This window comes from Trichoderma camerunense (assembly GCF_050948025.1).
Source record: "Trichoderma camerunense strain CBS 138272 chromosome Unknown V8C40scaffold_9, whole genome shotgun sequence".
NCBI lineage: Eukaryota > Fungi > Ascomycota > Sordariomycetes > Hypocreales > Hypocreaceae > Trichoderma > Trichoderma camerunense.
The window spans coordinates 873,673-898,803 of NW_028145361.1; the positions used below are offsets into that span (position 1 = coordinate 873,673).

A 25,131-nucleotide genomic window follows, 5' to 3' on the forward strand; every position below is an offset into this window, starting at 1 on the left:
GCAACGACCCACGTTTTGTAAGTTACATGTCAGCTATACATAATAGACATTGAGACTCGCATATAGTGATGGGCAACAAATCAATGGTACAGTACCACGAGGTGCAAAAAATGAGGGGACTGAGATATGATCGCATACAGAAACAGATAACCCGCACATATGCACCACACTAAACTCATATAGAGTAGTGGGCGTATTCTCCTCATGTATGCGCATATTGATTGTGTGGTCCTTGTTTTTCCCTTGCCAACTGCTTGAGTACATGTACATAGACACATCCTCTCAGGCTACAAGGAGAAAAAAACTATTGTTCTAAGTTGACACTATTCTTCTCTTTCCTTATCCTAGCAATACTGTGACCAAAGAGACAGTATCGAAGCATGCGTTGGTTGCGGTGTTCTCTAAAAGCTCAATAACCGTTCAAAACGCCGAAGCATCTCGTCGGTGTTTAGTGAAGATGAGACGCGCGTCCTCTCGAATCTTTGCCAGTGTGTTTAGCCAATCCGCATCGAATAGAGAGTATCGCGCTCTACCAAATCACGAGCATCATGAACATCAAATTGTGTCTACCAAAAGCACCGCATTGAGGCGATTTTCGCTGTTAATATGCCAAGGTGCGGTATGGCGGGTGTTGGGCATCGTAGTTCTCACCATCAGCCTCTTCTTTTCCGCTCTGGTAATCATGCCCTTAATCTTTTTTTATTCTTGACATTCAATCTAATCGACCGATAGTCTGCTTCCACACAGCTACGATATGGCACCTCTTCATCCAATAGAGCACCGCCCTCAGGTGTCTTGCCACGAGAAGCCCTAGAAGCATTCAACTCCGTCGCCGCAAAAGACGCAGGCGGCGAGCGACAGCTGCGAATCTTCATGCCCGCTGATTCACCTCACATCAATTTGTGTAAAAGCATCATGTCTGCGGTCGCTCTGGGCTATCCTTTGCCCACCTTGCTAAACTGGGACGGCGAATTTAACCGCCCGGAGTGGCACTTTGCAGGAAGCCACATCGCAAAACTCGAGAGTTTGCTCGCCGTGATTGAAGAAACGCTGGGCGGAGCCCAAGTTGATGGAGGCGCCGACGACGATGACTTAGCAGTTCTTGTTGATGCGTATGATATATGGTTCCAGCTACCCCCATCGGTGCTCATTCAGCGATACCATCAACTCAACAACGAGGCCAACGAGCGGCTACGCAAACAGTGGCAAGCAGCACAACAAGATTCACCTTCTCCCTTTCCAGTATCCCCCCCGAAACAATCCATCATCGTCACCACTGCCAAGGATTGCCAGCCAGACAGCGAATCCGGCTCCGACCCCCATTATGCCCACTGGCCGCAGTCCCCCATGCCAAGAGATCTATATGGAGCGGGCACCGACCAAGTCCTGCCTCTTCTCTTCGACCCAGCCCGCAAATACAAAAAGATCCGGCCCCGTTGCATCAACAGCGGCATGATCATGGGCACCATGCGCTCCCTCCGCCAAGTCCTCAGGCGCTGCAAGCGCAAAATCGAGACCGTCGCCCGCAGCGGCCGCCAGCTCTGGAGCGATCAGGCCTTGCTTGGCGAAGTCATTGGCGACCAGGAGATGTGGCGCGAGTGGATGCGAGAGTTGGGCAGCTCGTGGGACGGCAGCGGCGCAAAGTACGACTTGTCGGCTCTCAGCCCCGAAGTTCGCGACATTGCGGCAAAGGCCCTCGTGGGCGAGCAGTTTGAGTTTGGTATTGGACTGGATTATCATTTTACGACTATCCCAGCCACATGTTCTGCAGAGGAAGATGGTTACTTTGTCAAACTTGATGACAAGAAGGCCGTGAAGGAACAATCTCTGAAAGCTGGCGTGCCCAACGGCGCTCGTATAAGGGGCACCCCAAAGGAATTGAAACTCAAAAATCCTATTGAAAGCCCCCTTTCCAAAGTTTCATGGGGCAAGGTTCCTCTCTATACCGACTTCTTCTTCGGCGTCGCCCCCGTGGGAATCCACCACAACGCATACATCAACGGCCTCAAGTCCTGGAGATTGAACAATTGGTGGTCCATGATGTGGTTCTATCCCCAGCTGCGAGAGCTCGTTTCTGCGCACCTAGAACCACCCCAGAACAACGATGATGCAAGACCGCTTCTAAACATATCTTCGCAGCAAGATGGCGACAAAAACCTGGTCTACTGGCCACCAAGGGCGCAACGTCAGGACAAGCAAGTAACGGTGTTTGAATTAGCAAAAGAAGAGCACCCAGCTAGGCTCAAGCCTATAGATTGGGACGGTGTCTGCCAAATGGGAAGCAAGCCGTGGCATGAGACGCTGTTTGGAGATGGAAAAGGACCATTAGAAACACGACGATCCTGAAGATTATGACTGCTGCACGGCCAAGATTGTCCGTTGAGTTTGGGATAAGATAATACTCTTGGCAACTTTAGCACTTGGATGAGATTGAATGATACCCTTTGATACTTAGTCTGGCTCATAGCATACCTCAATATTTATGGCGTGCTGTTAAATGAAATATCCTCTTCACGCTGTATATCCTGCTAAATTCTTTCGCATGAAAACTGCATCAGCATGTTATGATAACCTGATACAACACAAAGTCAAGGAAAAGGTAACTCAGAAGCAGTATCAACATAATAACATTTCTCTTTCAACTCATAGGATAAATAAGACTGATATATAAACATTTCCAAAATTGACACATGATTTACAGATAAGCCGCTTCTTCATTCACCCTAACAATTTCGCAGAGACTGCGCATAAACAACACGTCCGCATCTTCAATGTCCATCTCCACCATTTTCTCATCTACACCGTCACTTTCAGCCATCAGTCTCGCCGTTGCTATCAGACGCCGTATGCACCGCAACAGCTCAGTCTGAATGCTCCTGATCGCCATATCCTGGTGAGGCGTAGTAGCCAAAGGGCTCGTGGCCATGAAATCTTCCCTGCCCCAGTGCGAAGAGCTGAATCGCCTTGCGGAACGGATGGATGCAGCTGAAGTGGAGTTGGCTCTTTCATTGAGACCCAAGAGAGAGGCTGCCTTCTTGGGGATGTCGTCATGCTGTGATCCAACGGGCGAGGAGCATGAGCGCCCACAGCCAAGTGAGGTCGGATACCGCGCAACAAGTGCGGAGATGTAATTATAGGCGACAATGTGGGAGTAAAGCGCATCGCAAATGTAATCAGAACAGTTTCCAAATACATTCTTGATGGATGTCCACGGCTTGGGGGATTCCAGCGAGCTTAAGCTGGGTGATTGCAGCAAGCTTGCAGTTGGTGTGTGCACATCACGCGTCCGTTGGTTCGACTGCTGTGATCCGCGCTTCACCACCCTTCTCCATAATGACTGCTTCGACGATGTAGGGGTCGAGCATCGCGACGTTGGGGGAGGAGTAAATTCTGCCCCAGGATTCCTAGCTTTCCTGGAATACGCTCGAATCGTCTCAATAGTCAAGCTAGAAGAGAGGAGCATTGTCTCTGGAAAACATGCCGTAGTGACTCTCAGCGTCTCCATAACATCAGGTGGTAGAGGCACTACCCGAGCCAATTCATCGCTCTGGAATGGCAGAGAAAAGAGCTGCGCGCTCCCGTTGAGCCACATCTGCACGCTGGGAAGAGGTGATGGAGGGGGTGAGGGGCGGATATAGACACTATCAGCCCTCGGCGCATACTTCGAATCAAGAGATGACACAAATTGATTGTATTCCGTTCTGGCACAGTCGTCAATCACTGTAGCGTTGGTGGTATGATTATTCGCTGGTCTTATAATTGACCGGTTGCTCGCACGCCGAGCGAGGCCACCGTCGGGCATATAGTGCATACTCTGTGAATGCGGCGTAGGAGGAGTGTATTGGGATATGGGTAGATAAAGGCTTTCGGGGCTGTCGGGGCACTGCATTTGAGTATGGGAGTGCCTGGAGTACTGCGTGGAACTTGGCCGCCACGCCTGGGCCGTCGAGTTGCTCAAGTGTTGCCCTGGAGGTGACGCGAGAGCGGCGGCGTCTGTGGACGAATGTGATTTCCGATGCAGAAATTTATGCATGTTGCCGCTTGAGGATCTAGAGTCAACTCTGGCTTCGAATTCTGGGGGCGTTGGCGGCCTTGGTGAAAGGTGAAGCACGGTGCCATAAATGGCATCTTCCTCGCGGTCATCTTCTACATCTGAATCGGTTTCAATCCAGCTGCTTTCACAGCGAGAGCTCTCCGACGGCGACATTGTTGACAGCCTTGGCGGAGTCATCTTTGCTTTTGTCGGATCCAGCGAGGGCACATTTGTGTCAATGGACTGGCGTCGTAAGAAAAAGGAGGGGGGAGCCGCGTCGTATACAGACGACGCATCAGTTTCGGTTGCAGAGCACGAATCAGATGCTGCATCACCAGACCTCTCATCTTCCTGCTGATCGAGGAATGAGACCATTGAGTTTCGCTCCTGGATAGCTCCGAGGGTCTGAACGCGCAGATAACCTGATTGGTAGGGCGACAGAGAAGAGGCTCGATAAGGGTTCATGGTGTTCATGGTGGCTATTGACTTGTCGGTGCAGTCGTCAAATGGTAAGAGTGAGGAAGAAGTAGGTGAGCCGGCTGTCATACTTCGAGCTTCAAAGATGATCTTGGACAGCTCCAGGTCTTGAACCAAAACTTCGGGGAAATAGTCATCTACACGTTGTTCAAGTGCTTCTTCAGGAAGTTGATTTGCAAGGCTCGTACAGGAAGATGTCGACAAGGTAAGTGGTAGCAGGCCCTTCATACTTGATACCGATCTCCGCGTGGCCTTGGCCAGGGGCTTGTTGGTCGGTGCGCTCTTTAAATTGTTGGTAGGTCTTTCTAGAAAACCAGCTGGCGAAGTCGCGATTTGTGAGCTGGCCTCCGACATCTAGGCTACCTCTGTCACAATATTTGTCCCGGCAGTATCAGACTTATAGCACGAAAGGATCGGCCAAGCTATATCTATCAGAATGCCACGGCCACTGACGGAGGGTAGGGTTGTTGAACGGGTGCCTGGTGGCAGAAAGAGCGAGACACGGACAGAGTCAAACCCAAGGGATGAAATGTTGGTGAGGCGGCTGTTGTGTTGCGTGTATACTAAGAAGGGGAGAGTAGGAGGAGGAGAAAAGGGTCATATGATGGCGTCTGGAGAATAACAGCTTGAAATGGCTTTATTTCCAACAGCATAGATCATACTCGTAAAATGTGGTGAGCAGCTGAAACTGAATACACTCAGGACCGGCTGCGAAGCCGATCTGGCACATGCATACATACGAGAGCAAGATATCTCAGGTCTCGACTAGAATAGCAGCGTTCCTGTAGGGAGCCTCATTGGGATGGATGGAGCATGGAGACTTTTGAAAAGGGTGGCTGCATCCTAGTTAGTGGCACAACCAAAACGAGCAAAGACCATCTCCAGGGGTTGGCGCGGACCAGAAGAAAGATGCAGCTCTCGTTTAGTGCAAGGGCACTGCTAGCCCGTGATTTATTGACTCCGAGGGGGAGGGTTACCAGAACAAAAGCAAAACTAGAACATGGCCAAGATCCAACTGCTCAAGGTCAACGCTCAGGCCGCCACCTGGCCATGGATCCTCAGATGGCTGACTGCCGGTTCGTTCCAGAGAAGCACCGAGCAGGAATTCGGCATACTTGTATGCCGTCTGCCTCAGACTTGTATCATTTTTTGTGAGTGGCATGAAACAACGGCAGCCCGTGAGAGGGGCATAGATGTTGGCAAATGTGTGTCATGGTCGAGAGAGTGCTGGCCCATGTTGCCTCTTTCATATGGTATCTTCCCCTCCTCCATAGCTTTCTGCAAGGGATCAATGCTGCGCAGCCAATCATCCCTCCTGGCTATCATAGTCGGGTTGAATCCCAGCTAGCGAGAGCCAAGGACGAATAATGCCTGCCCTCCTCGATATGCGCGAATGATGTATATCATGTCGTACCAAGATGGCAATGGCAAATCTCGGCTCGGTATGAATCCGTTTAAAGCGCGACAGTCATTTCCCGGAAGCCAGGAGCCTGCCGTCCTCGAGTACCTTGAATAAGACAGTCTTGTGCGACTACAACCCGAAACCCACGGAAGCAACACAAGAACCAAAGCCAGAGTACTTGACTAGTAGTGGTCCTTGTCAGTGGCTTTTTCTTTTTTCTTTTCATCTCTTTTGGCCGTCAGAGAATGGCGTGAGGAGCGGAGTTTTCGGAGCCCTTAAGCAGGACTTGTAATTAGCTGCGTCGTATCCGTCTTCGTGCACGGCCAGCAGGTCAGAGCAACAAGACATAGAGATGTGGGCAACACTCCGCAGCCAGAGTGAATTAGCCACAGCTTTCTGGTACGATTCCCGACAGGTGGGAGGAGCACGGAACTCTATCCCGTGCCATATGGGGCGCTGAGGCTACCACCCCTGCACTTGTTGTTGGCTGCTAACAAGAAAAAGAAACGAAAGAAAAAAGCAAAGTAGAGCCACGAGCCCAGGCCTGAGAAGGACAAGGTCCGCACCATAGCCCGTGCCTTGCAAGGACAATAGATAGCTATTGAAGCTGAGATGGTAATTGGCTCGTCGGCACCTCACCATGGGTATCCTTGAGGGCATCCAGGTATAAGCCCTGCAAGCCATTTCATCTCATTGTGCTTCGGAGCTGCAGTTCCTGTGGGGGCTCGAGGCATCCACCACCACATGGCCTCGCTCTGGGTAATGAGCTGAGCAAGTCCGGAGACCCCACAGATCAACCTGCAGTTAGATTAGATATGGCGGCAGAGAAGGGGATCGGGGATTTGCCAAGGGAGAGGTAGTCCAGTCAAGACCAAGGTCTCTCGACGCAAGGGACGCAGGTGATGAGCTGGCATCCGATTAAGAGCAGCCATATGCAGGGGTACGGCCTTGAGGGGCTGCGGCAGCAGTAGATGCAGCCATTTGGACGGGTGGACGAGACATTAAACTTGAAAGCCACAGCAGCAGGCGATAGATTGAAGGCGGAGATGAAGTTGAGGAGACAGAGATGAGGTCATGCAGGGAGAGCTTGCTAGAGCTGCAATAAGGTACATAATCAGATAAGTCACTTGCATGAGCGCTAGATCTGGCGCCGCCTGGCAGTAGCAGCCACTAAGGATTGAGCGCTAGCGGCCGGCTTCAGAGGGCCGTGTGGGCTTGGAGGCGCTGAAAAGGCCTGGAGCGACAGCTTATACTGGCTGCAGCACAGAGCGGGTCACCATGCACTCCATCGGACCTCAAAATTCTTTTTTCTTTTTTTTTTCCTCCAACGACTAGCCAGACTTTTTCCCTTGCTTCAAACATTCGAGCGTGAGAGATCATACGACGCCCACAAGACCAAGCGGAGAGTTGTCAAGCGCTTGTCATTTTAGTGTAACGCACGTCTGCAGCCAATTCAACCGAGGGAACCATTGGCAGTAGCATCTCCTTGGCAGAAACTGAGCTTGTTTTCCCGACTCAACCATCAACCGTCTGTCAACCCCGGCGGCATTGATATCAATCTGGTAGCTTCAACCACGGAGGCACCCAAAACGCCACTGTCCAACGTCTAGCCAATTTCAAATCATAGCCGTTATGCTGTCAGACGAGCTCTTTTCGTCGGTGTGCGGCCCGCCCATCGCTGCCAACACGGCGATATCAAAAGACGTTGGCATCTACGCACACACACTCACTCCCACGTGGGCCGTCAAGGCATCCTTCAAGAAATCCTCAGCTCCGGTTCACTGCCTTGCTCTAAGCGATAGCCACGTGTACGCTGCCCAGGATCAGAAAGCCCATGTCCATGTTTATTCTCGAGCTCGAGGAAACCAAGAAGCTCTTGTGCCCTTCCAGGAAAGGATCCGGTGTATTGCCCTCGCCGGCGATGTTCTCGTTCTAGGGACAGCCGAGGGCCGGCTTATTCTTTGGGAGGTATGTTTATCTTTTCTTTTTATGTTCCTTTATGCTTCTATGATTGCTGCCAGGGTGCTTCAGTTACCCCTGAGAGAGATGCTACACATGCTGACAACCATTGTCTAGACTTGCACTGGGCGGCAAATCACAACGCCTCCGTGCCATGTGCAGGCAGTAAGCTGTCTTGCTGTGTCTCCCCATCATGTACTCTCTGCATCAGATGACTCCAACATCAATGTCTGGTCCTTGCCGCGTCTCCTTGAGCCTGGGCAGGATATCGGGCATGAGCCAGACAGGACACTGTCCAATCACCGAGGTGCCATCACCGATCTTGTCCTAGGCCCAGGCTCCAACCCCGAGACAAATCTGTGTGTATCTGCGAGCAAGGATAAGACTTGCATCTTGTGGAACTATCAGACAGGCCAAGTGCTGCGAACACTACTGTTTCCTACGGCTCCTCTCTGTATCTCCTTAGATCCTTGTGCCCGAGCCCTCTTTGTCTCTGCTGAAGATAGAAGCCTCTATCTCGTTGAGTTTTATGGCGATAAGCCGCTTCTGGGGTCCCGCAGCGCTGAGCTGGCATCTATAGTTATGCAAATCAACTCCCCCTTGGGGGTGGCTGATGAGGACGTCGGGCCTGCCTCTTGCATGGCAGTAAGCTACGATGGTACCTCAATTGTCACAGGCCACGTCAAGGGAAAGATTCTGAAGTGGAATCTCATCGACAACAGTCATCCCACAGAACTCGCAAACCTCAACGCATCCGTCACCAATGTTGCCTTTACTCCTCTCCTCTCAGAGAAGCAGAACAGCCAAGCTGCCACAATCATCAAGCCGAACCAATCTCAACGTCAGTATACTCTGACAGCTCAGTTGCAAGGCGACCTGAATCAGGGCACGAGATTTGATCGCATGCTTAATACCAATGGCTTCTCTGACGAGACCATTGCACAGGCTTTGGCTTCATTTAGTGCCTCTGCGTCCAGTTCATGACCGGAAATAAACATTCTCTTCTGAGTTTTTCGGCTATGTCACGACTGGAGGGGTTTCTTTTTTCGCAGTCAACATTGCCAGCGCTTCAGACGGACCAGTGCATTAGAGGATCATTAAAAGTTATTGTATTTTTACTCAGGAGGGCTCCGGCCCGTTCTCGACATCATCTTCTGATAGGCGAGCACTATTCCTACACGTCCTTATTTTCAGTTCAGTTTCAGCGCATACCGTCTTGTTTCGATCAGGGATAAAGATCATACAGGAGTTTGGCCCTTGAGGATTGCATTTGGTGAGCGCATCAATATTCTGATACCCAAAGGGGCCTGGCCGTGCAAAAGTTTTGGATATTCACAACAAATCAAGTCGAGATAGAAACGCGAATCATATATCAGGTTTCAGCCCACCTATCTTCAACATTTCTAAGAGTTGGTATATGGTATAGGTGATATTATAGATGCGTATATAGAAATAGAAATCTGGACATTATTGTAAATACATATGCACATATTCAGGAAAGAATAGAAGTGTCTATAGCTTCATCGGCATTTTCGCTCATTCAAGGTGCAGGGTGACTGGTTCGTCCGGATGGCGAGAAACCGAATGCTTCTTTTTTGGATTACATGCGTACTACAAGTCTGCGTAAGACGTACTGCAGTCATGCAGGACTAACGCTAGCAGGCACTTCCACGTAGGACATGATCAACTTGAAGCCCTGGCTAAGACGGGCCACAACCTCAAAATCCCGAATCCTCTCGGCTTCTCGGAGACAAGGCCAGCATCGAGTTGAAAAAAAGCGGCGGCCAAGGCTCAAGATGCGGAAGAGATTTGCCGGGCAAAGCTCGGATGGAGCAGCTTTTTCGGAGCAGGGATTTCTCCGGCCCGACTAACACCGAACCGCAGGATTCCCGGCTCGTCATTATCAATTGTCTGGGATATGGGAATTTGAATGCCCATAACTTGCCAGAGGCAACAACACGCCAAGTCACCAGCATACAATGTCTTTAGTCCGCACCTTACGGGGTGACTTACCGCAGCAGGCGCGATCACTGGTACGTTGGTTTATTGCGATCCATGCGAATTGCGCGAGCAGCTTTGTTGCGTCAAAGCGGCGTAAATGATGTAGTGGGGGAAACCGTGAAAAGAGCAATATTGGGTCTTTTTCAGCTTTGGATACAGTCTCTGGCCTCGCGATACAGCTTAGCTAACTCTACGGGCCTATTTAGTATCGACAGCTACTGAGGCAAAGCAACGAATTCGGCTCTTACAATTTCCGCGAGTATGCGAAGCGACGGACCCGAGATGCTTTCCGAGAAAACTATGTGGTAGAAGACGAGCGCAAGATTCAGGAGCTGATTCAGAAGGGGCTGAAGGAGCTTCAGACGATGAAGGTATGCTAGAGAACTGCTCACTTGCGCTTCTTCCAGCACGGAAGATACTGACGGCGCATGACAGCGACAAACGGTTATTGGACAGTTCTACAAGATGGATCGATTAGTGGTCGAGGGAGGACAGTCGGTAGGTTTGACGGCAGCTTGGTCTCGTTCGACTCCATCGCTAATCCAAATGGCTCAGGGCAAAGAAACGAAATCAGGAGAGATAGTACGGCAAAGGGAGCAAGGGTGAGTCAGGGCCCTTCAACAGCGGGGAGAGGGAGAGCGCGCTAACATATTCACCTTTAGTTACGACTGAGTTAATGAAAAGCATGCGAAAACGACAATGATAAACATGGAGGGATTGATGGCTGTATAGTAGGGTGGCAATGGGGCTTGTACATCATACATATATCACAGGAGCATCGAGAGACCGGCTTTTCGGCTCGGCTTGGGAGTATTGCGGGATCGTTACGGGACAAACTTTAGACTATACAATCTCAACACCGATTGCGAAAACTCGCGAGCGCCCAAGCTGGCCTCACTCGGAGAGAGCTTTGGCCTGTCTGTATGATCTCGATGTCCAGATTTAGTGCTGCAGGTCACCAATTGAGGGCAAGGAATGCTCTGCTGCAGCATCTCGTTTTGCACGCTAGACGCAGCGCTCAATGTGAGGTTCTGTGTGAAGAGTCAAGGTGGCGGCTATCGCAAAGTACAACGCAAAGTCCACGCCACTTATAAAAGTTTACAGGGTTCGCAAGTTACTCAGTTAATCATACCCAACCTCTCATAACACCATACGTCTTCACCACAATATGGCATCTAAATGTGTAATGCTCAATTATGAATTTCCAGCCTTTCATGAATGCGCAGGCACTAAAATATTGATGCATTGGATCCTTCTCATTGCAGCATGCGTGCTTATGTCATCGCCTTACACTTACTTCCAATTGGCTGATACGCTGTAGTCACATTCGTTTTCGCCAAACACTTTGGAGCGTGTTCACCATCAGTTGACTTTATCACTAACACGGTCACTCCAGCCGTTGCAGAATTACTCTACTCTGGGCATCGTCGACTTTGCCTCGCCTTTCTCAACGCTCATTGACCCCCTGCCGCAGTGCCGATTCCAGTGTTGCGCCATAACGGACAAAGGCCTCCACTGCCACAATTCGCCCAGGCGCAATGGCCCCAGGAGTACGCTTTTCTCGTGTCCATTCCCTCGAGGCGCCCGTAAGCTGACAGTTTTGCTCTAGACTAGACGCGCAAATCGCAGTGGCTACGTTGAGCACGACGATTTCGAAGGTTCGCCGCCATCGCGCATCCCATTAACACGCGACACCAGCTGAACTGATTGACGCAGGTCTCCCCGTCCGACAATGGCGCCACGAATGGGTCAACGTCGCGCCTCCGGTCCAGCAAGAGCAGCAGCAGCAGAATGACATCTGGGCCATCGAACTCATTCACGGCATGCCCAAGGACGCGACTCTGTTGCCTCCCCATACGCAAGAGCTGCTGCGCGCTGCGCGTTCAGGTCGCCTCTACAAACGACCACATCCTAGCGAAGACGATGAGGCAGATGGCGAAACAGCCATTCAGGATAAGCCAGAGAAGAAGGAAGAGGACGCGAGCGCCCAGGGCTATCAGATAAGGATCTGGAAGCAGCTCCCTAAGAATGTTGAGGCGCCGGGCATCTCGCACCTTGCGAAGCGGAGGAAGAACATCGTTACCATAGCGAGTCGGACCGTGGAGGAGAAGGTCCAGGGACCTACGGTGACGCGGGCCACGGTCAGGCGGATGGACGCAGCTGGAAATCCTTACACGGAAGAAGTTACACTGTCAGAGGGCCAGCGTGTGGAAGGCGAAGTCATTGCGACCAGAGTCGAGGCCATCGCCGCGCCACAGCAAAATGCCTTTGCAGCCCCGCCACCATCGGCAGTCAGGAGACGACCACCGCCGCCCAAGAGAAAAGCAAAGGCAGGACCTGGAAGAGGCAAGAAGAAGATTAAGCAGCCGCTGTCAGCAGAACCGCAGACTTCTGGAGCTGCTCCCATCGCAGGAGCTGGAGCCGCCGTAACAACGGTCAAGACGGAGGCTAAAGACTTGCTCGTAAGTGGCATCGCGACAATTACCATCTAATGATGAAGCTAATTTATGTACAAATAGACACCCACACCGAACGAGAGCGAAGCGCGGAACCCAGACAGCGAGATGGGTGACGTTGATGGCGACGATGACGATGAAGAAGAAGAAGAAGGTGACGACGGCGATGAGGGCGAGGATGGAGATGAAGGCGAAGGCGACGAGACTGAGCTGCAAGATGAATCAATCCTCGACGTCACCAGAGATCAAGACGAGGAAATGGTTGATGCTTCTCATATAATTGATCACCCCGACACCGAAATGAAGGATGAGCAGCCGGCACCATCTGAGCCTGCACCCAAGGAGCCCTCACCTCTTCCACCACCAAGCATCCCGGCTCTTGAAGAGCCGTTGGAACGTCCGGCTTCTGTACCACTCAAACAAGAGGACACACCGCCCAGGAATCCCGTCATTGTGCCGTCGCCATCTGAGCCATCGGTAGTTGCCGAGCCCACAGCGGAAACGATTCAACCTATGTTGGATGCGCTTCCCGATAACACAGCGGACTCCACCATCGCTGAACCCCCTTCGACAATCGTCGGAGAGGCTCCTCAGGAGGCCATGGATCGTGACGTGCCACAGGCTGAGGATCTGCCTCCCCCTGACCAAGTGGGCAACATCTCCAGCCCAAAGACTGAGGATGAAAACTCCCGGATCTCTGAGGGCACGCCCAAGGGACAAAGGAGCAGCCAGCCAGATCTCAACATCCAAAAGCCGGTATTGTTGCATACACTGTCTACCATGACGGAGGATACCATCAAGCCAGAGGACTCGGTCTCAGTAACGGCACCTTTACCTGAATCGGAGGCACCTTCAGAGGTTGGAAATGTGTCAATAGATGACGCAAAGGAGGAAACTGCCCCCGCTAACACTATGGCAGAATCCACCGAACCAGAGCTGACAGCTCCCGAGTTCGATGGTGACACCCACATGACTCAGGAGAATGAGCCAGATCTGCTCGGTGGCTTGATGGGAGAGCTGGATCGTCAGGCGGCAGCATCACAGCTGTTGGAAGAAGCTATGCCGACCACCGCCCCCGTCGCTGAGGTCAAACCCGAGAGCCCTGCCGAACCGACGCTGCCTGAGGTTCCGGAGCCGGCACCTGAAGCTGCATCATCCGTTCCCGAAGAGGCCCCCGAACCTGCTCCGGAGTCAGAGCAGCAGCCAGAGCCGGAATCAAAGCCGGAACTAGAATTGGAGCCAGAACCTAAAGCTGAACCAGAGTCCGAGCCTGTGGCGGAGGTTGAGCCTGTGGTGGAATCTGAGCCTGTGGCAGAGTCCGAACCTGTGGTTGAATCCGAGCCTGTTGCAGAATCTGAACCCGTGACAGAATCCGAGCCTATTGCAGAACCCGAGCCTGTGGCTGAACCTGAACCTGAACCTGAACCCAAAGCCGAGGCAGAGCCCGAGTCTGAATCTCTACCTGTACCCGCACCAGAGGAGCAACCCAAGGAGGAACTATCACCTCCAGTGAAAACAGAGCCTTCTGCCGCAGAAGAGGAGAAGGGAGAGGAGAAGGAAGACCCGCCCGTCAACGCGTAGGTCGTCTTGGCGGCTCAGCATTGGATTCGACCTCTTTTGCACATAGGGAGATGTACTTGTATATGGCGGCGTTTGGATTCCTTGGGTCTTTTGGTTGTGCTCCTCCCGATATTGATATACGAGTTAGCTTTTAGATGAGAATGCCTCAGTTTCCATTCATGACCGTCTACATTTTCTCTTTTTTGATGCCTTTTATGTGTCATGTTTTTTTTTTCTTTTATTTGATGAGAGCATCTTCTATTGGTTCGTCTTGATACAACTGTTTATAAAGAAAGAGAAGCCCGAAATCTATCGCAGAACTGAAAAGAACAAAACCCCCTATTGGTATCTCTCGTGTATATCTAAACCTAGCATGCGCCGCCTTTCAAAAACAGTCCGAAAACGATAATCCTCCTCCTCAGTTACTGACCACCGGCACAATGTGAACAGGCATCCCGTCCGCCGTCGTGTCCACCTGCCCAGACACCGCCATGCCCGGGTCCAGCGGCGCAATCTTGACCTTTTCCACCTTTAACCGCCCGACGCGCCGGCCGTGCATCTGCATGCTCGTCGCATGGGCGTTGCTCAAGCCTAGAAGGCCTGCACTGACAAGTAGAAGCGACATGAGCACCACGGCACCCGCCTGGGAGAGATTGCCGCTCAGAGAAGCCACCATGTAGACGATGAGCTTGGACATTGCCTCGAGGTAGCCCTCTAGAGTCGTCTTCGCACGCAGCCAGGCTTCGGTGGTGACGGCCCGAAGGTCTGCGTCCTCGCCTTTGAGGATCACGCGCCGATTGTCCCCCCAGTCGATGGTGTACTGCGTCATGCTCGAGTCTTGTCGCTTGAACATGAGCGGCAGCGCCAGGCTCTGCTTCGACTCCCCCACCGCCGTCCCCTGCGCAGGAGGAGGAGGCGAAGGAGGAGGTGGTGGAGATTTGGGCTTCTCGTCATCATCCAAGGGAGGCAACGGCGGCGGCGGCGAACCCCCAGGCCTCGCCCGCTCCTTAATCGCCCAAATGTTCGCCAACCGCGACACCATGAGCGCAATCAAGAATCCCAGCCCCCACCAGTCCTGCAACAACACCATAAACATAATCGCCGTCACCGTGAGCAGCGGACTCAGCAGATACAGCGCGTGGCTCACCCAGTCCATCTCAAGAACCTCCCTAACATGACTCTTATGCTCCTTCTCAAGCTGCCTCCTCAGATCCCTTTGCCACCTTCTCTGACTCCTTCTCCGTGAATCATCCCTCCCCAGCAATAGCGACAACGACGACGAAAACGATATGCCTCCCACGCCATTCTCCGCCCTGACATACAGCGTCACGACCCCGTACTTGCCTTCCCTCTCCCATAATCTCCGCAGATACTTCACCATGGCGACATTGCTCACGACGAACTGCCTCGCCCCACCGTCCAGCGTAGACAGGACCAGCTTCCCGGATCCATATTCAGGCGTCAGCAAGTCCGCCGCCTGCTGGTAGTGCAGACCCGGTGCGAGCACAAAGGCGTCTAGCCACGATGAACCGCCAGCAATCGCCGTGCGCTGGGCGATGGTGTTTAAGTCCGCGAGGGCAAGTAGACCGCCAGCAGAGAGAGACAGGTTCGGGATCGGGGTGGACGTCCAAGCAGCGATCAACGGATGATTAGGCTCCATGTAGGTTTAATGATATAGAAAAGATAACCTTCGTGAGAGGTCTAAATGCCAATGAGTAGAACAAGAAGCCACGCCCATCAACCCAAATCCTACATATATATATAGTATATACCTACCTACCAACCAGGTCAGGTATATATATAAGCCTCAAAACACACCATCCACTCATCCAAACAAAAGAACAAAACAAACCCAGACATTCCGAAAACAAAAAAGCCCATTCCAGGCATCAACGTCATTCACTCAACCCCTCAAAAAAAAACGCCCGCTCAACCAAACCCAAAAGCCGCAATATCAACACAAAGAAGAAGAAAAAGGCAATCACTCCCCCATACGAGCTCACCTGGCCAAAAATCCTCTTTGCCTCCTCCCGCACTAAACCACGCCTGCGATCCCGCCCCCACGAGACCAGGCCTTTGTTATCGTCTTCCTTTTACGGGGCCAGAGTGCTGATCATCGTGGTCAAAGGCTGTCGGCTGATAGGTGGTGATAAAAAGGCTTGATTTTAGTCCCGTGTGCTTGAGAGATCTTGTGACTTGAGCTGCACGGGTTCTGCGCATTTTGGGAGCCTTGATGCTACCCTACACAACGACGGCAAAGACATGGGCACGGGCATGGGAACGGGCATTTGGAGAGGAAACCAAATACTAGTGGTTGCTGTACTTATTTATTTATTTATGCATGCTATCTAGGTAGTTGTTAACTTTGAGTTTAAACTGATTTCTCATCCGTCTCTAGCATCTCGCTTTGCATCGCTGATACACACTTTCATACCACTTACAACCCATGTCGAGAATGATCTCCAATTCCGCAACTACGAGATCGTGGTGGCATGCGCCTGCTTAGCATTTGCCTTGTACTTTGAACAGGTTCAGATTGAGCCCTGTGAAGTACATTCATGAGACCTTCAGCGTTCTCTTCATCGCCGTCATCAGGCTCCGGCGTTGTCCTGCTTGTGGAATCTGAATCTTCTCCGTCGCTGCCATAACCACTGTCATCAGGCCAACTCTCGTCCGAATCCCAATTCGAACCCGAGAAATCGCTGGAATCATCCATATTGTGTAGAGTGTCATCACTTTCAATACCATCGCCTCCATCGCCGCCGTTGGGACGAGTTTCACCACGCTCAGTTGAATCCTAAGGAACAGGATTTGCGAAGCGATACTGTAGCACCTTGTCTACAAGTCTAGCCGTTACGCTGCTCACCCACTCCTCTACAGTGGGTATCATCAAGGGCTCCAACACCCTGTGTGGTGTCGTCGGCCGCCGCTCAGAGCACTCAGGGCACTCCCAGGCACCTGGCTGGTTATGGCACGTAGGGCACTCAAAGGAAAACTCCAAGGCACGGTCCAGTGCCCTTGCAACGCCGTCGACATCTCCTCGGGGGAACAAGATCGCTCTTGGTAGCTGGAATCTTAATGGACTAGTGTCCGATATGACGGGTCGTTTGTTGCCTCCTCGTTGGCAAAGCATAAAGTCTAGCCCTGCCTTCATCAGGGCCTCAGGCGCAAAGGGGAAGATGGTTGCGTCACTGGCTCGTAGCAGAGCATAGAGTTCAGTTTCTACAAGCTGGTCTTGGAATGATTTCTTGCTGCTGTTTTGGGCAGCCAAGGTATCGACGAGCGTCTCACCTGACTCAGAGGCCCCTTCGTCTTTGTACAACCATGGCAAGCTCGTAATCTGTAGCATGACTACCTTCCCTCTCCACCGGGGGAACAGCGTCTCGAGTCGATCAAAAGCTTGCGTCACATAAGCCGTCTCTTCGTTGAAGCCAGGCGTACTGTATGAAACGATAATCTTCTTGTCTTCGAATGCGCTCTTCAGAGAGTCACATATTTGAGAGGCGTCTTCGCTCCATGCCAACGATAGGACTCGGGATGTGTCAATGGCCATTGGATGTACGAAAAATAAATCTGCTACCCTCCCAGGCAGAAAATCTTGATGTGGTGCCCATGCAGGGGCCTCTTGTGCGCACCAGCCTAGAAATTGGTCAGAGTGTATGAATGACTGGAAGGTCAAGAGATCCGCGCCGAAAGGACCTTGCAGCACTTTGGAGAGTAGCCGCATATTTGTGCCGGGAGGTATATGACTGGGGCAGCTAGCGTGTAATGAAAAGGCGAGATGGATGTGTTGCAAACGAGTTCGGAGGATTCGAGGAAGCAGCATAAGGGCATAGTCGTGGACCATGACTATATCTCCAGGCTGCCACAAGTCACATACTTTGTCGGCAAAGGCGTCCATCAGGCCGAGGTAATCACACCATCCGTTCTCTCCCTTAGTAATTGTCATTTCAGTGGAACGACCCTCGTGGAACAGCGGAAAAAGGAAGCCATCGACAAACCGTCGCTATCTGGCCTGGTCTCCCAAATTGATTCCTTTCCTGACAAGATCCCGTGAACTCGCCATCCAGACAGGCGCTGTTACCATTTCTGCGTTGGCTAGCTGTTGATCTAGTACCTGCTGGTTGTGGCAACTAACAAACAGGTTATCTCTCGGTTGCGCCAGGGTATTTGCGTCGTTGTTTAACCAGGGGCTAGGATCATCCGCGTGGCTATGAGTTGCATCAGGACTTGAGATTTCTCCGGTCCAGCCGATGACAATGTGATGCTGAGGGCACTTTGCCGAAGAAAGGTGGGATAGGATATCGAACTGCACAGAATGTTCCATCCGGCTACGAATCGACACCTCCTGCTCGGGTTACTGACAGATTCTCAAGGAGAAGGCTGATTAGAGATGCTCACCCATTCTTGGCCTTGGTCTCCCGGAGCTCGTATAGAGTACGGAATGGTAAAAGTGACGGATATAACCCTCCCACTTAGCGGGAGTAATGGGATGTTGTTGCTAGGGATCAACGGTATATCTGAATATTCATGACTGGGCTGTGGAGCGTCAAAATGTGCATATTCATGGTTGGGTTGTGGCGTGTCAACATGTCCATATTCATGACTAGGTTGTGGTGCTTCAAAAAGTAATCGCTGGTTAGGATCCCCCGAGAAGTAGCCAGAGTTGTCTGACATGACTTCATCGCCGTCTTCGTCTAGCTGGACTCTAAAGTAGTACCTCTCGTCGTCCATTTTATCCTTCTTTTTCGCAAAAGATTGGTGCCTTGTGTTGGTGATTTGAAATATGTTATTGTAAGTAGCCTAGGTGGGGATATGGAAAAGACTGGGGATCAAATATATTCGCTGATGATGTCGGAGGAGAGATTTTGTTTTCCATCTACATCGAATCGCGCCGACATGTTATCAGCCCTATAGAGTTTATCACTTTGTCTGAAGGAAGGAAGGCTGACGAGACGCTGATTTGGTCAAGTGCTGCCTGCTGCTATTTTCTCTGCTTGACAGCAACAACGATGGGAGATGGTGCAAGAGAGCGGCGAGAGCTGAATTGCCTGCATCATCCTAGATAGTTAATATTGATGTCTACCACGATCACTACAGCTGAACCCCCTTGATAATTTGCTGATCAACTACTTCTTTCTTTCACCTCTGCCAAGGTCCAACGTTGTCCAAGTAGTTTATACACAGTAATGCCTCATATTAGTATTATTCTTTTCATCAATTTCATTAGCCGTCTTGCAGCATCTCCAATATTGTCCAATAGACTATTGCCGATGCACGCTTTGTAAAGATGACTTCATCCCGCCCAACCAAGGAACAGCAGCCAAACCCTAAACAAAGCCCAACCAGCTCTTCCACCTCAGCTCGATACCACATGCCATAAATCGTCACTGTGCTGTCATCCGCAAAGCTAAACCAGCCATTCCGTATAAAAGCGGCACGGATCCCATTTGCTCAAACTCCCATCCTTCAATCGCAGCATCATATCCATATTCTTGATCCAAAAACCAATTGACACCCAAAGCTTCAATAACTCAAACCTCTTATTCACAATGAAGAAAGCTGCACCTGCTGCAAACGCTGCTCGAGACGCCGGATCTCACGATCATATGCTCCAAGGAGGCCATGCCATAATGAAGGACGACCCGGAGGACTTCAACGCTCCCAAGCTTTCCGAGGACATGTCGAAGCAGACTGGCCTTGGGGGATCCAAGCAGGGCAACTTGCTAGGCGACCCCAGCACTGGCGATAGTATGAGGCAGCGAGACACTCAAAGCCATGTAGGTCAAACATGCGTTGGTATACCATTGTGCTGACTAGTATGAGTGATGAAAACGGCCACGTAAAAAACGAGACTGCATTGCCGATTCGAAAAGTTGACATCAATGGAGTATGCACACGATAATAGGGGTTGACGGGAATCCCAAGTTTGAAATATGTTGAAATAGGTCGTATAATATCATGGCGAGCAAAACAAAAATTGAAACTATTTACAAACGCTTTGGGTTCGAATGATGACTGTATGTTGCACGATTATTCACAAATGCCCGTCATCTAAAACACCACCTCCAAGACGCATCATGTCCCTTACATGAGCAGTCTCCAAGCACCAAGCAGCAGCGCCGCAAAACCAGTACACACACCCATCAGCCACTGCAGCGTCTGGAACTTGACCTGCTCCAGCTTCTCCCTCAGCGCCGCCACCTCTTGTTCAATCTTGGTCTCAGTCTCCTTGATCTTGAGCTCCTGGCCCACGGCTTCTTCTCGGATGCGGCCCTTTTCCAGGTTGAGGTCCAGCCGCACGCTGGCCTGGGTCCGGCCAATCTCGTCTCGTAGCCGGCTGCTGAGCTTGGCGATGTCGTTGGTGAGACGCTCGTGCGCACTGCGCGTCGTGTTGGACTCGGTGCTATCTGCTGAAGTGAGCTCGGAACGGAGCTTGGCGAAATCGACCTTTTGCGTGTATGTGGTTCTGGCAGCATCGTCGCGGAGGACCATGGTTCGGGTCAGGTTTTGGATGCTGCATTGGAGTGTTGGTATTAGCACTAGCACTAGCAGTAGCACGCTCGTGATGAGCCTTCGAAGATTGCAAACACAAACCTCTCCTGAATGACGTCGTTGAGGACCTTCATCATGGCGACCGACTGCTCCTCGGTAAAGCCCTCATCCTTGAGCTGTTTGACAAACTTGAGTGTGTCGAAATGATGCTCCCGGGGCCGTCGACTCGTCGCGTGAAACCCTCGCCTCAGCGCCGGTGTTGTCTGACCATTGTTGTATCGTCTGGCCGAGAAGTTGGTGTTGAATGCGGGCACTGCTCTTTGGTTCGTTCGTGCTTGTAGAGGGGCAAAGGGTTGGGCTGCAGCAGATCGAGATGCGGCGAGCGGCGCAGTCCAGCTAAGCCGTGGGAGGAGGAATCGGGGCAGCGTCTCGACTGCAACAAGGCCAGTGACGGCCATTTTGAGGGTGAGGCTATTTCTGAGAGAGCTGAGAGAGCTGGATATGCGATGCGGGTGAATATGGTGTCTCTTCAGTGGTGCAAGTTGTAAATTGGAGCCTTGCTTCAATGGTGGTGGCTAGCTTCGGATAACCGCCCATGTGCCGGTTCTCGGCGGCGAAAACATTTGCCGAAGTGGCAGATGCGCTGCGGTACCTGGAGATTAAGGTTACCTGACCCTGCCCCTGTATAAACATGAATTGGCTTTGATCTCGTCGTGCTTACTGCTTACTGTAGATAGTTGCGATTTGCACGAGCTGGAATAGCCTGAATAATTCATTGATTGCATTCCGAGTTGCTTCACTGGCATGGCTTGCACTTACACTGGGGAGTTGTGGTGTCGTTCTTCTTGACGGGCAATGCTTCTGTTGGATTGACTATAGCAGCCTCATTTGCTCTGTGTCTGTATGTTGACCTCGATGTCTAGATATTCGTCTTTGGTATTTTCACACTTCAGGTAGTATCCAAAGCCAAGACACCGCTGACTATCAATGATGGCTTCCTTGCAATTCGCCCATTGAACGAGCTGGACCGGCCCCTTGAACCCGTTTACTTCTCCGGCCCCGCCCTCTCACGAACCGGAACTCCAACAGGGTTGGTGATACGCAGCACAGCCTCAACCCTTTTGGAGAGGCACACAATATACAAGCAATCGCCTCTTACAACGTGCTGCAGTATCAATGGTTTACGACTCTTTTGATTCACTCTTCCGCCCCAATCAGGCTTGTCTAAATCAGTGTCGGTTTACTCCATAATGGCTGCAGACATATCAATACACGGCATTGGAGGAAGCGCGCTTCTCTCTCGGACTTCGGAATGCTAACCGCCACCGGGACTCCGACCACATCCTCCCAAGATGCTGATTCAGCCAGGCCATTCAGGCCATGCTCAGGCCATGCTTAGGCCATGCTCCTACTAGGCACGCTCCAACGAACCCCGTTGCTCTCTGCCAAACGCGAGAGTTTCCATCCACCATCCTCTACGGAATAAGGGAGTCGCCCCAATCCCGGCTGCGCGTCCCCGTCAGATGCTTCGCTCTCACCACTGCGAATCTTTGCGTCGGACGGGTTTGGCTCATCAACTTGGTTAAACGCCTCTCTGGTTCTGGTTTGGGCTCCATTGCATCCCGTGAGACAATGGCCCCGGCGCCGCCTCCCCCAGACGCCGCCTCTGCTGCTGGCATCCCGGCGGGCTATGGCCGTTCGTGCACCAACTGCTCGCGCGCCAAGTGTCGGTGCATCTTGAGGCCAGAGGGCGGCAAATGCGACCGCTGCCATCGCCTGGGCAAAGAGTGCCAGCAGATGGTGACATCGCGCAAGCGGGTGGCCAAGAGGACCACCGCCTCGAGGACCGCCCAGCTGGAGGAGAAGCTGGACGACCTGGTGTCGATTCTGAGGGCGACACAGCAGCAGCAGCAACAACAGCATCAGCATCACCAGCATCCGCATTCACAGCAGGCACAGCAGGCCCATCATGTCAACCATTTGCAGCAGGCTCAGCAGCCGTCGTCTTCGCAGCCATCGATCAACGGCGTGTCCAACTGCGACATCCCTTCGTCGTCCTCAACCTCGCCCAACTGCCAGCCCTATGTAAGCCGGCTCGACTCGTTGGCCGATGCAGCAACGACATCGCATCCACGCTCCTCGAGCATCTTGAGTCTGACGCCCCGGCCGTTGGACAGCGATAGACTCCCAGAGCCAACTCCTAGCGAAGCTGAAGTCTATCTAGTCAAGTTTCGCCAATGGCTCGAGTACTTCCCCTTCATACACCTAGACCCCGACCTCACGGCCGAAGCTCTACATAGAGAACGTCCTTTTCTCTGGCTCTGCATCATGAATGTCACAAGCATGTCCATGACGCAGCAGGCCGTCATGCGAGAGAGAGTGCGCCAGGAAATTGCACAGCGGATGATGATCAATCACGATCGGAGCCTAGAGATTGTGCAGGGCTTGATCGCTCTGATGTCTTGGTAAACCCAACATTCACATGTGTCCTACTTTCATCATACTAATGACTGACAACTTTGTTTTTATAGGGCAACGATGAGCGCTGGTGTCGGCGGCAAACCTTTTCTGACTCTGTACATGCATATATGCAGCTGCATCATCTACGAGACGAACCTCACAAAATTTCCCAACGAAGAGCAATTTTCGACTGTCTGTTTCAAGGCTTGGGGAGGCAGGGCTGCCCCTCCAGCTAAGGAGCGGACAATGGAAGAGCGGAGGATAGTGCTTAGCTTTTGGTATATTACATCAATGTAAGTGACTTCCCCCTTCTCTCTCTTTCGTTTTTCGCCATCTTTCTTAACCATTGATAAAATAGATGTGCGGCTTTCCTCGGTAAAGCCGAGTCATTAGTCTGGACGCAGCACATGCAAGAATCATTGGAAGTTCTCGAGAGCGAAAAGGAGTACCCATCAGACGAGAATCTGGTGGCAATGGTGAAGCTTCAGCTGATTGGAGAGGAAGCGCGAAAACTCCTAGTATGCGACTTTGTCGGCCGTGATTTTGGCAGAGTCGACCCCGACAAGCCCCCCACATACGTCTACAAGAGAAGTCTACTCCTCCAGTTGCAAAAGATTCGTGATACTCTACCGCAGGGAGTAGCGTCCAAACGTAAGTCGCCAATATCTTGAGTTTAACCAAAGTCGGTGTAAACTGTGCTGACTCTTGTCGGTGTTCAGCCGTGATACAAATGCAGCTCTACAGCACTGAAACCCAGGTCCACTCCATTGGGCTCTTCGGGGCACCGAGAATTCCAGATACACCGCGAATCGATGCCATGTATGCGGGCATCATGGCAGCCCGGGCCTGGTATGACGTTTTGTTTGCCATTCCGCTCGCAGAGTTCATTGGCATGCCGTTTACTCTCTATGTGGAACTTGCCCAAATTCACGCTTTGCTATACAGAGTCACGACCCTGGATGATCCTGCCTGGGACAAGGAGATTGTCCGTAGCACTGCAGATCTAGGTAACTATCTGGACAGGACCATTGACCTGTTTACAAAGGCGGATGCATTGTACCCCTTGAGAGGTGGACCAGAGGATATATCCATCTTTGGGAAATGCACAAAGGTGCTTCGCAATGTGCGCTCGAATTGGGAGCCAGCCATCGTGCAGCAACCTATGGGAGGGCTCCCAACGCCCAACAGCTCCGTCATCCCGGGTGCGGCCCCGCAGCCTCCTTTGTTGGTGGACCACTCTATGCTACCTGACCAAGACCTATCAGCCGATTTTGGCGACATTAACTGGATGACACAGGTGTTTGGGCCATGGGAGTTTTGAGAAGTGCGTACTGCACCTTTGATGGTGAATGCATAGGTGGCCTTGAGCATCACGCATCGTAATCAGTGCTACCTGCTAGCATGTATATACGCCCGGAAGAGGAGAAGACATGAGATTGAATGGAGATGCCGGGCCTGTCAACAAAAAAGTGTAAAATTGGACGAAGGGGGCACACATCCTAACGACATGGGAATCGCGGATGTTGTCTTCTGTCATAGAAGCAGCGGTTGAGACACTCGCACCTTGGACGATATTTTTTTTTTTTTTTCCTTTGGAGTTATTGGGACCCTTTTCATCATGGATGAGAAGCATATTAGCGGCCGGGCAAAGTTTTGTTTTGGTATTTGAAGATCGACTATCTAGACCACGGCTTTCATGTTGTGTATAATTCTCGGATCACGGTTTCGGATGTTTTATACGAATAAATAAATCTCTATTCACTATTTACATTGCAAAGTTGGGCATTTCATATGCAGCTGTGAATTGAATATCTACTCATTCGTAAGGAGGCGTGAGTTTGAGTTGTATGGATGGATGGACTATAAGCCGAGCTCCCATATGATGCGTCTGTTAGTCTCCGATTTCGCCGATGGTATGGATAAATTGAATTCGGCAACGGCCATCCGATGCGTACAAACAGCATGCAGTGCGCGTTTACCTATAGCCGCGCATCTACTCGACTATCTATAGCCATGAGGTTGACTGTTGACTCTCCAGACAGATGATACATTCCATTGAGGACACGGACAAACTCGATGAAACCCGGGATAATTTTCTGCTGGCACAATAAACGTTTTGAACGTGATGAGATTTGCTATGATTGTATACGGTGGTGTCCAGCTGCAGAGGTAATTTTTCCGTCTAATGTCCGGGCACTTTGTCTGAATGGGGGGGCCCGGTTCGGCGGGAGATGCCCGAAACAGCGATGTAGCTACGAGATGTTGTTGAATCCACCAGATGCTATATT

General features: G+C 51.5%; 10 protein-coding genes across 10 annotated transcripts; 6 read left to right on the top strand and 4 right to left on the bottom strand.

Moving 5' to 3' along the window:
- Positions 1-151: 151 nt before the first annotated feature.
- Positions 152-2,460, top strand: V8C40DRAFT_225501 (glycosyltransferase domain-containing protein). The gene is made up of 2 exons (XM_083212258.1): positions 152-676; positions 733-2,460. The coding sequence occupies exons 1-2, from the start codon at positions 458-460 to the stop codon at positions 2,344-2,346; spliced, it is 1,833 nt and encodes a 610-aa protein (XP_083073136.1). The 5' UTR covers positions 152-457; the 3' UTR covers positions 2,347-2,460.
- A 235-nt stretch (positions 2,461-2,695) lies between these two features.
- V8C40DRAFT_274980 (uncharacterized protein) lies at positions 2,696-4,738 on the bottom strand (the record flags this gene model as incomplete). Its single annotated transcript, XM_083220656.1, has 2 exons — positions 2,696-4,482; positions 4,582-4,738. The coding sequence occupies 2 exons, from the start codon at positions 4,736-4,738 to the stop codon at positions 2,696-2,698; spliced, it is 1,944 nt and encodes a 647-aa protein (XP_083073137.1).
- A 2,450-nt stretch (positions 4,739-7,188) lies between these two features.
- V8C40DRAFT_245550 (WD40-repeat-containing domain protein) lies at positions 7,189-9,368 on the top strand. Its single transcript, XM_083215931.1, has 2 exons — positions 7,189-7,880; positions 7,989-9,368. Exons 1-2 carry the CDS (start codon positions 7,545-7,547, stop codon positions 8,853-8,855), a joined length of 1,203 nt encoding a protein of 400 aa, XP_083073138.1. The 5' UTR covers positions 7,189-7,544; the 3' UTR covers positions 8,856-9,368.
- Positions 9,369-9,792: 424 nt separating this feature from the next.
- On the top strand, positions 9,793-11,034 carry V8C40DRAFT_245552 (LYR motif-containing protein). The gene is made up of 5 exons (XM_083215932.1): positions 9,793-9,904; positions 10,079-10,243; positions 10,308-10,370; positions 10,428-10,474; positions 10,535-11,034. The coding sequence occupies exons 1-5, from the start codon at positions 9,851-9,853 to the stop codon at positions 10,542-10,544; spliced, it is 339 nt and encodes a 112-aa protein (XP_083073139.1). The 5' UTR covers positions 9,793-9,850; the 3' UTR covers positions 10,545-11,034.
- Positions 11,035-11,221: 187 nt separating this feature from the next.
- V8C40DRAFT_245555 (uncharacterized protein) lies at positions 11,222-14,201 on the top strand. The gene is made up of 4 exons (XM_083215933.1): positions 11,222-11,422; positions 11,482-11,530; positions 11,589-12,334; positions 12,392-14,201. Exons 1-4 carry the CDS (start codon positions 11,411-11,413, stop codon positions 13,907-13,909), a joined length of 2,325 nt encoding a protein of 774 aa, XP_083073140.1. The 5' UTR covers positions 11,222-11,410; the 3' UTR covers positions 13,910-14,201.
- Positions 14,109-15,758, bottom strand: V8C40DRAFT_225585 (uncharacterized protein). The gene has a single exon (XM_083212259.1). The coding sequence runs from the start codon at positions 15,546-15,548 to the stop codon at positions 14,307-14,309; it is 1,242 nt and encodes a 413-aa protein (XP_083073141.1). The 5' UTR covers positions 15,549-15,758; the 3' UTR covers positions 14,109-14,306.
- Positions 15,759-16,325: 567 nt separating this feature from the next.
- Positions 16,326-18,622, bottom strand: V8C40DRAFT_287576 (uncharacterized protein; the record flags this gene model as incomplete). Its single annotated transcript, XM_083222736.1, has 4 exons — positions 16,326-16,685; positions 16,755-17,894; positions 17,973-18,236; positions 18,290-18,622. The coding sequence occupies 4 exons, from the start codon at positions 18,620-18,622 to the stop codon at positions 16,326-16,328; spliced, it is 2,097 nt and encodes a 698-aa protein (XP_083073142.1).
- Positions 18,623-19,363: 741 nt separating this feature from the next.
- On the top strand, positions 19,364-19,885 carry V8C40DRAFT_245558 (uncharacterized protein). The gene has a single exon (XM_083215934.1). It carries the CDS (start codon positions 19,441-19,443, stop codon positions 19,702-19,704), a length of 264 nt encoding a protein of 87 aa, XP_083073143.1. The 5' UTR covers positions 19,364-19,440; the 3' UTR covers positions 19,705-19,885.
- On the bottom strand, positions 19,584-20,926 carry V8C40DRAFT_245561 (CCDC90 family protein). Its single transcript, XM_083215935.1, has 2 exons — positions 20,486-20,926; positions 19,584-20,405 (listed from the first exon to the last, which is right to left on the bottom strand). Exons 1-2 carry the CDS (start codon positions 20,839-20,841, stop codon positions 19,976-19,978), a joined length of 786 nt encoding a protein of 261 aa, XP_083073144.1. The 5' UTR covers positions 20,842-20,926; the 3' UTR covers positions 19,584-19,975.
- A 147-nt stretch (positions 20,927-21,073) lies between these two features.
- Positions 21,074-24,620, top strand: V8C40DRAFT_245563 (uncharacterized protein). Its single transcript, XM_083215936.1, has 4 exons — positions 21,074-22,848; positions 22,915-23,136; positions 23,202-23,494; positions 23,563-24,620. The coding sequence occupies exons 1-4, from the start codon at positions 21,764-21,766 to the stop codon at positions 24,162-24,164; spliced, it is 2,202 nt and encodes a 733-aa protein (XP_083073145.1). The 5' UTR covers positions 21,074-21,763; the 3' UTR covers positions 24,165-24,620.
- Positions 24,621-25,131: the final 511 nt, after the last annotated feature.

What these genes read in the sequence shown, in the direction of transcription:
- V8C40DRAFT_225501 (XM_083212258.1), top strand. Translation starts at nt 458, where the DNA reads ATGAGACGCGCGTCCTCTCGAATCTTTGCCAGTGTGTTTAGCCAATCC. An exon ending in GCCTCTTCTTTTCCGCTCTG is followed by an intron (nt 677 to 732) that starts GTAATCATGCCC and finishes ATCGACCGATAG; the next exon opens with TCTGCTTCCACACAGCTACG.
- V8C40DRAFT_245550 (XM_083215931.1), top strand. Translation starts at nt 7,545, where the DNA reads ATGCTGTCAGACGAGCTCTTTTCGTCGGTGTGCGGCCCGCCCATCGCT. An exon ending in GCCGGCTTATTCTTTGGGAG is followed by an intron (nt 7,881 to 7,988) that starts GTATGTTTATCT and finishes ACCATTGTCTAG; the next exon opens with ACTTGCACTGGGCGGCAAAT.
- V8C40DRAFT_245552 (XM_083215932.1), top strand. Translation starts at nt 9,851, where the DNA reads ATGTCTTTAGTCCGCACCTTACGGGGTGACTTACCGCAGCAGGCGCGA. An exon ending in AGGAGCTTCAGACGATGAAG is followed by an intron (nt 10,244 to 10,307) that starts GTATGCTAGAGA and finishes GGCGCATGACAG; the next exon opens with CGACAAACGGTTATTGGACA. An exon ending in TGGTCGAGGGAGGACAGTCG is followed by an intron (nt 10,371 to 10,427) that starts GTAGGTTTGACG and finishes CAAATGGCTCAG; the next exon opens with GGCAAAGAAACGAAATCAGG.
- V8C40DRAFT_245555 (XM_083215933.1), top strand. An exon ending in TGAGCACGACGATTTCGAAG is followed by an intron (nt 11,531 to 11,588) that starts GTTCGCCGCCAT and finishes TGATTGACGCAG; the next exon opens with GTCTCCCCGTCCGACAATGG. An exon ending in CGGAGGCTAAAGACTTGCTC is followed by an intron (nt 12,335 to 12,391) that starts GTAAGTGGCATC and finishes ATGTACAAATAG; the next exon opens with ACACCCACACCGAACGAGAG.
- V8C40DRAFT_225585 (XM_083212259.1), bottom strand. Translation starts at nt 15,548, where the DNA reads ATGGAGCCTAATCATCCGTTGATCGCTGCTTGGACGTCCACCCCGATC.
- V8C40DRAFT_245558 (XM_083215934.1), top strand. Translation starts at nt 19,441, where the DNA reads ATGAAGAAAGCTGCACCTGCTGCAAACGCTGCTCGAGACGCCGGATCT.
- V8C40DRAFT_245561 (XM_083215935.1), bottom strand. Translation starts at nt 20,841, where the DNA reads ATGGCCGTCACTGGCCTTGTTGCAGTCGAGACGCTGCCCCGATTCCTC. An exon ending in AACGACGTCATTCAGGAGAG is followed by an intron (nt 20,406 to 20,485) that starts GTTTGTGTTTGC and finishes ACTCCAATGCAG; the next exon opens with CATCCAAAACCTGACCCGAA.
- V8C40DRAFT_245563 (XM_083215936.1), top strand. Translation starts at nt 21,764, where the DNA reads ATGCTCAGGCCATGCTTAGGCCATGCTCCTACTAGGCACGCTCCAACG. An exon ending in TTGATCGCTCTGATGTCTTG is followed by an intron (nt 22,849 to 22,914) that starts GTAAACCCAACA and finishes TTGTTTTTATAG; the next exon opens with GGCAACGATGAGCGCTGGTG. An exon ending in GCAGGGAGTAGCGTCCAAAC is followed by an intron (nt 23,495 to 23,562) that starts GTAAGTCGCCAA and finishes GTCGGTGTTCAG; the next exon opens with CCGTGATACAAATGCAGCTC.